The sequence below is a fragment of the Talpa europaea genome (genome assembly GCF_964194135.1).
Source record: "Talpa europaea genome assembly, chromosome: 7".
NCBI classification, from domain to species: domain Eukaryota; kingdom Metazoa; phylum Chordata; class Mammalia; order Eulipotyphla; family Talpidae; genus Talpa; species Talpa europaea.
The window spans coordinates 64,753,855-64,765,734 of record NC_140074.1 but is presented as its reverse complement, the minus strand read 5'-3'; the positions used below and the strand labels follow the sequence as shown (position 1 = coordinate 64,765,734).

Genomic DNA, 11,880 nt, shown 5'->3' with positions numbered 1-11,880 from the left:
TCTGCCAAGCACCTACAGCTTTCCATGCTGTTCTAATTCATGCCTCACATCTTTTTAATATTCTCATTTTATTATTGCTCCAATTCTAAAGGTGAAGAAACTGAGGGTTGGAGGTCATGGCCATGGCAGGCTTTTCCCCTAGGCAGTGTGACTCCAGAGTCCATACATGGTGGAATCAGATTCAAATATCACCCATTCACCTTACGCCAGTGCCTGGACCGGAAATAGTAGAGACCTGCTGACTAGTCTCTTACACCAGACCCAAGAGGAAAGAAGCAATCATTCCATTTATGCTTTCCCAAACAGGAAAGCAATGCCCCATTTTCCCCATGTAAAGATTTTTCTTTTTCAAGCATTCTGGTCAGCTTGAATATGTAAGCATTTAGGTAAAATAATTAAGCTCTATTTTCAACAGCATGACCTGAATTTGCAATGGCTATTATATAAAATATAATGTAGAAGTATTACTAGCCTCACTCTCACACGTTCTGAAACAATTTCACTCAAACATTTCACATACATCTTCAACATCAACATCTTCAATTTTCTCTTATAACAGGTGTTAAGAGTATGTAATCTTCATTTCTAAAGTTATTCAAAAAATAGTGCTTTTGAATTCACATGTAGTTCTGTTCCCAAAAAGTTACAAGAATCCATTCACATCATATCAAGAAAATTTAGTTCTCTTAAATGTGTTCCATAGGTTAGTGGTTCTCAAAGCTGGCTGTGAATTAAAATCATGCTGTACTATAAGCTGCAAAGTTGCTAAGAAACTCGATCTTAATTGTTCTCCACACAAAAAAGAGATAATGATGTGATGTGATAAAAGTGTTAGCTACACTCACTGCAGTCATCATATTGCTATATATAAATGTATCAAAGACATCCTGGACATCTCAGGCTTAGACAGCGCTTTATGTCACCTGCATAACAATTAAAAAAAATGGTAAATAAAATCACCTGGGCAGCCTTCTTGTGCTCAGAAACAGTGATTTACTGGCCTGGAGAAGGTGTTGGATAAAGCTTTTTAAAAACTCTTCTGTAATCCTCAGTGCAGCCTGAGCTGAAAATCACTACTTAAGTGTGTGATTTGTGATCTGCACAATGTAATTCTGTAATTCTGTCTTGATTACACATAAAATTTACCTAGAAAGCTTTGTTTAAAAAAAAAAAAAAGATGATGCCCAGGTTCCATGCTCCACCCCCAAGGATTCTAACTTACCCAGAGTTGGGCCCCAGGGTGGCGGTAGGTTTTTTGAAACACTTTGTGAATCTCATTTGCAGCCAGAATTGAGAACCTTCAGGATTACCACTTAAAATGCTTTCTGTCAAGTGAGTTTCAAAGGACCACCTTACCCCCATCAAATACTTAGGATGGTAAAGTGCCACCCACCCTCACCTCAACCCCTACTCACCCTTCCACCCCACCCCCAACCAATGGCTTTGCAAATTGCACTGAATTTTACTTCTTTGATTCTTTTGTATTGCGTGACCTCTGTTACACATCCAAAGATAGCACTAGTTGAAAACATTTTAGCTTAGTTTTGTTTTCCTGAATCATACTTGGGTTGTCCTAAATGAAGGAATGTAAAGAATACCCCCAAAAGTGAAAGATATCAAATATAAAGCAATTCCCCTTTTTCTGAAAGACAGGTTGGAAAAAAATGTCACTTTGTTTTTGGACATATTATTAACAACCATTACTTGAACATTGCTACATCTAAGCACTATGTGTTAAATGCTTATCTACCTGATCTCATGTAATCCTAATATATATATATGACATGTAATTAATATTTTTATTATTCCCATTTTGCAGAGGAAGAAACCAAGATGTGAAATACAATCACCCAGCTGATGTTAAGAGAAAGTAGATCAGGTCTCTGCGTCCAGAGCTGGTCCACACTGCCTCCTTCTAGCCCAACCCTGAGACATATTCACCAGAGGCGCCAGGACGTTTCCAGTGCCCTAGAGGACAGCTTGACAGGCAGCATGGCATCATGGATAGAGGGCAGCACCACTAGAGAAGGGTTCAGCAAATCCCCTGCATCCTTCCTGCCTCTGCCCCCAACATTCCCTGGCTCCCAGCTCTGTGACATCACAGACAACCTCCTCTCTGCTCTGCCAGCTGCAGGTGAGTGAGGCTCAAAGGTGAGACCTCAGAGCAGGTGGGGTACTCTTTTTGTATTTAAAGGGACAAAGCCTCCATCACTCCTGGACACTTTTCCACTCGGCTATAGCAAGTAGCTAACACCTCACCCCTTACCTTGACCCTTCTGTTTCTCTCTGGGTCCCAGTCTCCCCACCTGTACTGAATGATACCTAAGGATTCCTCCAGCTCCAGAATGATTCCTGTATGATCTTTCTCCTGGTAGAAATGCTGCCGGGTCACTGGAGACCCAAAGGTCACAGCAATCTGGGGATAACCCAGTTGCCCTTTTCTTTGGCTCCTGCTTCCATCTAGAGGATAACACTGGTAGTGCGAGAAACGCCTCACCCCACCAGCATCATGACAACATTTTTGTCAACCTTAACACTGATGTTTACTGAGCGAGCACAATGTGTCAGACAGCTGTGCCAAGCACTTTCCATCATTACTTGTCCTCACAATTACCTTTAGCGTGGAAACTCTTATTGTCATCCCCATTTCACAGATAAGAAAAACTGAGTCTTGAGGAAGTTAAATTCTTTACATTTTAGAGTTAGTAAGAATTATACCTTAAAGAATATGCTTGCAACTGATACATTGCTCTTCCCACAAGATCTTTCCTTTCTGAAGAGGGCTCAAAGTTCAAAGTTCTATGCTAACAACCCTCAGAGAAGAAAGTCGTTCTATTCTTTTTCTCAAGAAAATGATGAGTGTAATAAAAATGTGGAAAGCATCAGCCCTAGAGTCAGACAAACCTATGATGAAAATTTTCTGCTGCACTGCTGATATGGGATGAGCCTCAATATATTTACAAGATGTAAGCTGCTTTAGAGGGAACAAGTCCATTTAACATGCACACAAAAACTTTCTGGTCAAAGAGCTACGATGCTTCTTTGACAGTCGCTGAGCAAGCTAGTGGCTGATCTGGCGGGTCTGGGGAGGTACACAGTGAGTGGGCAGCGGTATTCAGAGGCAGGGGACTTGGGAAAGGTAGACCGTCAACTGCAGGGAGTTACTACACCAGCGTGTGATACTTGGTTGGCGGGGGGAGGGGTGAGGGGCGGGGGAATAATCAACTAGGCAGTTTCATTCTTAGATGAAATGGGTTTAAAATTAGTTCTGGTGACGACCTGTTGCCATGCTTTCAGCACAATCAGTCTTTTCTTAGGAGTACGGGAACTTCTTTTATTCTCAGCCTCCCCAATTCAGTTCTCCCTCAACCAAGAGCCTCTGGGGTTGTTCAGTTCTTTACTGCTGTATGGATTTCCTTAGAGACACACTTCCATTTTCCCTCCTACAGAAATCTGATGCTCATTTTGAGTATCCATCAGCCTCTTGTCTTCTTGTTTTTCTCTGAATCATCTGTGGAATTGTCTATTGGGCCAGTAGCTGCATAAAAGTATTTGACTCTATGTAACAATAGCCACTGAGTGGCTATGGGACAAACCATAATGATTTAAATTACTTTAAGAAGGATCTGGAGGCACCCATGAATCACAGGCATGAGCAAGAAAATAAATTTCAAATGATTGCCTGGGTCTACCTTAGCCAGGTTGTCTTTTCTTTGGGTTTTAATATAATTAACCTCACCTGTAGTATTCATCAAGGTACAATATGAAGTGTTAGAGATGGTGCATAGGCCCCTGATTAGCCAAAATCAAACTCAAAGGCATTGCACTATCCAAAACTACTTGAGCAAAGGGTTTTCAATTGGTCATCATTCCCCAGGGGTGAATTGTACTTACTCTGTCGTCCAAGGTTGAAATGAGCACCTTGAGCTGTGCTTATGTATCCTGTGTGAGAAGCCATGGTCCCCTGAGGGTGCTGGGAAGCCCCAAACTTGGAGTGGTCCAAGTGTTCACAGAACAATTAGTCTTAGTTTCAGTTGGCTTCAGAGAGTCTAGTTTCCATATTGGAAACAAATCACATCATTATGCGGACACTGTTGTACCTCTGTGTTTATAGGTAATTCCATTGGGAGTTTAGAGGAAGGAAAGTTGAATGCCAAGGTCTCCTCAGATGGCATCACTGGACAGGCCTGGACAGCTGTCCTTCTGCCATCATAGAACATGGGTTCCTCTGATGACCTTTCTGTTAGCAGTAAATACAATGTCCCTCAATACACATCCCATGTGCTTTAAGAACCAGGATCTTTGGGTCTTATTTTTACTTCAATTGCCAGCTATTTTATCCAAAAATTCAGAAGGTTATTTTGATTTCTAGTTAACTTTTTAAGATCTTTGAAAGTGATCAGGAGATCTAAGTTGGCATTCCCCATTCTTATTTATTATATGTAAGGCCCCGCTTTCATCTCAGAGCACTTTGCAAAAAACATAAAGAAGGCTCCATTTGTGTAAGCTGCTGGTCTACCCTAAAATGTTCTTGAAAAGTATCCTCGAGTTGGGCCTCCCCGGTGGCGCAGCGGTTGAGCGCTGGGTTGCGAAGCTGCCCGCGGCCTCTGCGGCGCCGGTTCGATCCCCGGCTGCTCCCCGGCCACCGGAGGAGGGTCCCACATGGCGCGCAGACCTCTCCTGCCGCCCGCTGCTCCCCTCAGCAGTGTACTTCGGTCCTTCTGCCTGCTCTGCTCCCCGCTCTGGCTCTGGTGAATTCTCTCACCCTCCCGCGCTTCTGACTGTACCCAGTGCATGTATAAACAAAAAACAAACAAACAGACCAGCAAAACAAATAAATAAAGCATGCCTCTATACAAAAAAAAAAAAAAAGAAAAAAGAAAATGCTGTTAAAAAAAGTATCCTCGAGTCCACTGAATCTCCTATTAATTCATCTTGATTTATTTTCTCAATTTTAAAATTTTGCCCAATCTACCACAAAGAAAAAGACTTTTGACATATTTTCATGAGATACTTTCCTATTTTTCTTATCTTCTCAAATTCATTTTTTAAAGACCTATGTGACAATGTATCATTAAATCTTCTGGGGGTTTTTTCTATAATTTTCCCCATTGTAGAAGGTCGACAGTAAAGTGAATTCTTTTGGTACAAATATGAGAATCCAGGGAAACAAGTAACAGAATAAACAACAGAATCCTGACACACAGCAACGTTCATCATTCTCAAGTCTGAGATGATTGAAAATATTCAACTCTCACCCAGGGTTGAAATTCACCCTCTATGGATCCACCTCTGGTTCAGGCATTTAAGGGGATGATATGCAATGTTGAGTTTCTTTTTTAGAGAAATATGCCATGATGAAAGTTTATACAGGCAGTCAGGGAAGGAATAGAAGTGTAAGTAAGTAGTAAGGATAAAGTTGGGTGGAGAAAGAAAGATGTGAAGAAGTAGGTTTCAGAAGATTTGTGTGGGAGTGAGCTTTTTTCCCCTTTCTTTCTGGGCAGAGTATACCAACCAAAGATGTCCTCTGTTGACTGTCTGGTGTTTTGGTTTCTCTCTTTCTCGAAACCCTCTTACTTTTAACATTGAAAGTTAGCCAGAGAGCCATTGTAATTCTCAGTCAGCTGGGGAAAGCTAGCCATGTATTAAGATAGCCACATACAGTGAGAGTACATATGTAAAGCAGGTTTTTTTACATTAATTAACTTATTGATTTGCAGTAACATTGGTTTACAGCACTATATATGATTCCGAGGACTAGGTTCACAACTCCTTAGATGTACACCACCACGCCCCACCCACCCAGAGCACCCCTATTCCTTTATTGTATATCATCAGGACCTCTCCCCTCCTTGTTTTCACCTCCTCCCCTTCTAGTGCCTCAATTCTGAGGTCATTTCAAGATTTTGTGTTGGTTTAGTTCTGTCAGTTCCTTTGTTTTGTTTCTCTGTATTCATGTGAGTGAAATCAATCAGTATTTTCCTTTCTCCCTCTGGTTTACCTCACTTAGCATAACCCTTCTAATTCCATCCATGTTGTCACAAACAGCAGAAGTAAGACTATACTTTCAGGGATCATTTCTATAGTTTGTTACAAACAGCAGAAGTTCATCTTTTTGATAGCTGAATAGTATTCAACTGTGTATACTGTGTATCTTATTTTAATCCACTCATCTGTCATTGGGCACTTCAGCTTTTCCCATAACTTGGCCTTTGTAAATTGTGTGGCAACGAACACAAGAGTGCATGTATTTCACATGTTTCTTTAAATTAGTGTTTTAGCATTCTTTGGGTAAATGCCAAGGAGTGGAATTACGGAATCATATGGTATACCTATGTTTAATATATTGAGAAACTCCATACTGTTTTCCACAGGGACTGGACCTGTTTGCAGTTCCACCAACAGTGTATGAGTGTTTCTTTTACTCCACATCTTGATTCTGGTTTTTATGATAAGGCCATTCTCACTGGAGTGAGGTGGTATCTCATAGTGGTTTTGTTTGTATTTCCCTGATGACAGTGATGTTGAACAGTTCTACATGTGCCTATAGACCATTTGTGTGTCTTCTGTGGAGAAGTGGCTATTTAGCTTCTTTGCCTGTTTTTTTTTTGGGGGGGGTTCTTTGTTTTATTGTGTTGTATTAATTCCTTGTAGATACTGGGTATTAGCCCCTTGTTCTATATATGATGTGCAAATATTTTCTCCCCTAAGTGAGGCAGCTGACTGGGGATTGTGAGGGATACCTAACCAATGCCATAATGAGAATTTCCTAAAGGGGGTGGGGGAGCTTGTTGCCACAGACAGGGGAGTGAGGATAGGAAGTCCAGAGACCTGGAAAAAGCTGGTACATGAACAGAGAAGTTTGGGACAAACACAAGACCTTATAATTCTGGACCATCAGTACTATAAAGATCCTCAGAAAGACTATCTAGCCTAACTTCCTCTTACTACTGAGAAGCCTGAGACACAGAGAAAAATATGAACTTACCCAAAGCCGTGCAGCAAGTTACTGGCAGAACCAGGCTTAAATATCAAGACTCTTCCTAATCTGGTTCACCGTGAAGCCAGTGAGACACAACAGAAGAGCAGGGAGCGTATGGAATGCCACTGACTGGGCAGTCACTGTGGACTTAGCACCACAGGAGATATTTATCATAGATGCAGACCTTTACTTCTGCATTTTTCACATGATAATCATGAGGTTGAAGAAATAGACTAAAAACAGGCACCTAGAATGGGGTAGAACACACACCTACATAAGAGCTGAAACTACCTACGTGCACGTCCGCACTAGCTGGGATTCTGTCATAGTAGGACACTCTCTGGAGAGCTAGGTAAAGGGCTGGCATTTTTCAGCCATAGTCTTATGTTTATTTAGGGGAAGTGGGCTCATATTCAAGATCGGCAGATTCAACAAGGCCCCCTGCAGGCAAACCTGGCAGACTAGGACTTCAACTCCTTCCCATGGGTAAGAAATCTGTATAAAATAAGAAGAAATGGCTTTAAAAGATGGTGACAATAAGCAAAAGAGCCTGGACCTGCTGCTATAAAAGATTTGGGTGAGGGGAGGCTATTGCACCTTGGGAGAGGCTGGCCCCCATTTGAGTAAATTTCCAATGGGCATCTGGAATTCAGGCCCAGAACCCACGTCTCATTGCTTTCCCCCCTACAGCCCACAAAAGCCTGGCCTCAAAGATCTTCTGCTTGTGCTGCAGAAACTGTAAGGAGCCCCGAGATATGGATGATTCCAACACCTCCAGTCAAACCCAAGAACACCAGACACTGACCGGTAGGCGCCAGACACCCTGCCTGACCTCGCGAGACCTCACTTCTCAGTCCCCTCCTGCTGACATACTCCTCAGATTTCCTTCAGCTTTTTTTTTAATATATATTTTTAAAGATTTATTTATTTATTTATACAAGCACTGGGTACAATCAGAAGCGCGGGAGGGTGAGAGAATTCACCAGAGCCAGAGCGGAAAACAGAACAGGCAGAGTGACAAAATACACTGCTGAGGGGAGCAGTGGGAGCGGCAGTCTGCTTGCCATGTGGGACCCTCGCCGGTGGCTGGGGATCGAACCGGTGCTGCAGAGGCTGCGGGCATCTTCGCAGCCCAGCGCTCAACCACTGCGCTGCCAGGGGAGGCCCTCCTTCAGCTTTTGAGCAATAATTCCAACCTGAAAGAAGGTGGGGCTTGAGGGCCTAAGCAACCAAACCAATAAAGTCCAGAGCCTAAAGTACTGATACTTCAATTATCAGCAATATCAGTGTCACCTAGGACTTTTAGACCTACCAGACCTACGGAGCAGAAACCTTCATCTCAGCATGAACCCCAGGTAAATGTGCATGTACATTATAGTCTGACAAGCACTTGCCTAAAAACCATGAAGTTAGTGATAAGATCTCTGCCTTTGGGGCTGAGGCTCGTTTGAATCAGTCCAGTCCCAGAATTACCAAATCGCTTAACCTCTCACTCTGAGTTTCAGTGTGCTCACCTATAAAATGGGGATGTTTACAATAAAGCATCACCTCCAGGATCACTAGGAAGATTAAGTGAGGCAAAAATATGAGGGTCTGATCCAAAACAAGCCCTCGACAAGGGAGGCAATGAGTGCATGTCAGGCTAGGATAGGCTAGAATATTAAAGCGAGTTTTAAAATCTCAGTGGTTTACAAAATAAAAGTGCATTTCTTATTCATGAAAAACATAGTATCTATCAGTCATCCCTTTCTACCTTTAGCCAGGGCTTCTGGAACTGGTGGCCTCTGAGGCTGCTGTGTCAAAGAGACAGACAGAGAGAAGACACAAGGATGTTTGTAACGACATCTTTGATGATCAAAAGGTCATAGTGGGGGAGACTAGAAGATGAGGGGCAGGGAGGTCAAAGTCAGCAATTTCCAACAGATAAAAAAGAGCATCATGATTGTCAGGATGAGGGAGGGCTGACAGGAACATCAGGGAGCAGGGAGCAGGGACTGGCAGGGAGCAGGGACTGGCAGGGCCTCTGGCACCATCCCACTGAGAGATGACACAGTTCAGTGCCAACAAACATGGCATATTTTGCCCAAAATCTGTAGTGGGAGTCTTTAAAATACCTTTCCCGGAAGTAGTTTCACAATAAAAACCAAGAACCTTTAAAATGATCACCTCTTTTCCAATACATTAATGTTAATTACTGAGCTCCCCTTACATAAAGGCACCATCTAGACACTCAGGACCCAGCCGTGATCTGATAAATCCCTATGGTTTTAGAGCTTACACACTAGTAAAATGATGTTATTTCATCCCTATAGTTAACTCTAAAAGTGGACATGATTATCCAAAATGGATGTTTTCTTTTGCAGATCTGAAATCAGAGGCAGGGAGAAAGCCTGCTGCCAGAAAGGGGCAGAGCTAATCACTCTATCCCAGGACACAGCAGAGTGTTGATAAAATCCCATGTTATACTTTTCGGGACCTGAAAGTATATCAAAGCAAAGCCTTACATGCAACAGTGTTCATCACAGAAGTAGTGAAATTTGACAACAGTCTAAACACTCAACTATAGAATTTGGTTGGCTAAACCTTGAATTACCCAGAAAATAGACTACTACACAACCATTACTTCACAAACATAGTGACATTAGAAAATGTTTTTGATATAACATGCAAGGTAGAAATAAATATGTTAACACCTAGGATGTGATGGATTGTGTAAAAATATTCATAGGAAAAGTTTGGAACTGGGATAATATCGTAGGGAGGAATGCTTGGGCCATTTTCCCCTCTCTCCTATTCTTCCCTATTTCCTAGCTTTTCTGTAACAGCTATGCATCACATTTATAAACAGTACAAAAGCAAACCTCATGGTTTAAAAAGAATCAATAAAAAAAGAACAAACATAGAATGCAGTGCTGTATCACTTAACAATGGAGAGGCCAGGGACTCCCCACCCCATAACCACCATCACCACCCCCCCTCTGCCTGTACACACTGCCTGAGTTGGCAAGACACCTTCACTTCCACCATCTCCCAGCCTCCCCACATGAATGGAATTATCATTGCCAGGTTTGCAGCTTCAGAAGAATGAACGCGGCAGACAGAATCCCAAGCTCGCCAACACAGGAAAACCCATAATCTATGCAGAAGAGGACTCCTTCAGCAGCAGCTACGAGTTTGAGCGTGAGTCCCAAACTGGGACACCAACGTGGACCAGCAACCCCCAGGGGAGGGAGCCTCATCCTGACAACCAAACCCCACTGATATTCGAGCTGAGCTAAGTGGGGTGACAGGAGAGACAGAAACACGCCCTCTGGGGAGGTGCAGTCTTATCCTAGAGCACACTGGAGAGTGCAGGGGTCTAAGACCCATCCGCATGAGCTTCCCAGCAACAGGTCTGGGAGGACAGAACACACATCCAAACTTTCCTTCTGAGCCCTGGGGCACAGTCTTACATGTGTATTTTGTGTGATTGTTTCACTAAATCAGCTTCAGCCACTAGCCAGTAAATTACAGGAGGGCAGAATCCCCATCAGCTTTGTTCTCTGTTGTTGCCCTGAACCCAGCCAGGTATACACCCTGAACAATGCCAGGAAGTACTTGTGACCCCATGGAGTCCATTTGGGTTGGAATGGGCCAGAGAAAGATGGAAGCCCAATGCAGGCCAGTGGCACAGATCAGAAAGAAATGCAGCCGCAATGCTGGGCACCAGTGCTGAGCCTGGATGATTTCACACAGCTGCCAACCACGCCTGAGGCCAGCTGTCGAAAATTAAGGATCACCCCGCTCAGTGATTTTAGAATTCTCCCTCAAGTTAAACCCTCCCTGCAATCAAAATTGCATACAAACTCTGACTAAAAGATCTAAGGGGTCCTGCTGTACTTAAATGGAGGGTGGAGGTTGGGAGCCCCATTAACTCACCCACCCTCTTCCTTTCCCCTCCTCACCCCAAGGGACTCCACAGAACATAGTTTAAAGTCCACATCTCTTTGTACAGAGAAGGCTGAGGCCCACAGGGAAGGGACTTTCTAAAAGTCTACCAACCCATGAGTTAGAGTCAGAACCCGGATGGATCAAATTCTACTTCCCAGGCCACTAACTGCCCCAATAGATTACCAATGCAGAACTTACTTACAGAAACTTCTCCCTGTTACAAAGGACTCAGGCAGCTCAGGCTGGGATCCAGGAGGCAGGGACAAAAGCAGGACTGTCCATCCTGGTCCAAGCAGATCCCCCAATCCAGCACATTTCTCTTCTTCCTTCAGCTCTGAAGACTCACAATTCAGAAAGGCGTTTTTACAAGAGAAACCTAAACCGATATTCCCAGGAACACTGGCCATACCAGCGGTGCCTCATTGGGAGGCCCTGAGCCTTCTAGGCCCAGCCCCACGCACGAGTCCAAGGCTGCACAGCTGCCGGCATGGCACTAGGAGGGTAGGGCAGTGAGCCCGGGGCCATGAGGACTGATTCGGAAACTCCCCCCAGGAGGAGAAGATGTCTGAGCCATCCCTGTGCCAGCAAGTCACTCCAGCTCCTGAAAAATTCACCGTGGGAGGAGCTGCTGCCAATTAAACTCTTTGCTGACATCTCAGCACCAGTCTCTCCTTTTTTCCCCCAGGGCCTTACCAAGGAGAATTTCTTGGGGACAATGTCTGGACGCTTTTAAATATATTGACCCAACCAGCTAACCCAAAACATTATTTTTAATCTTTTGTATAGCTTTATTTTTTTTTTTTAAAGATTTATTTATTTATTTATTTATTTATTTATTTATACAAGCACTGGGTACAGTCAGAAGCGCGGGAGGGTGAGAGAATTCACCAGAGCCAGAGCGGGGAGCAGAGCAGGCAGAAGGACCGAAGCACACTGCCGAGGGGAGCAGCGGGCGGCAGGAGAGGTCT

General features: G+C 43.6%; 1 protein-coding gene across 1 annotated transcript; it reads left to right on the top strand.

The window, feature by feature from the left end:
- Window positions 1-1,992: 1,992 nt before the first annotated feature.
- TEX48 (testis expressed 48) lies at window positions 1,993-11,348 on the top strand (the record flags this gene model as incomplete). Its single annotated transcript, XM_084237824.1, has 4 exons — window positions 1,993-2,134; window positions 7,673-7,789; window positions 10,049-10,162; window positions 11,245-11,348. The coding sequence occupies 4 exons, from the start codon at window positions 1,993-1,995 to the stop codon at window positions 11,346-11,348; spliced, it is 477 nt and encodes a 158-aa protein (XP_084093950.1).
- Between the last annotated feature and the right edge of the window lie 532 nt (window positions 11,349-11,880).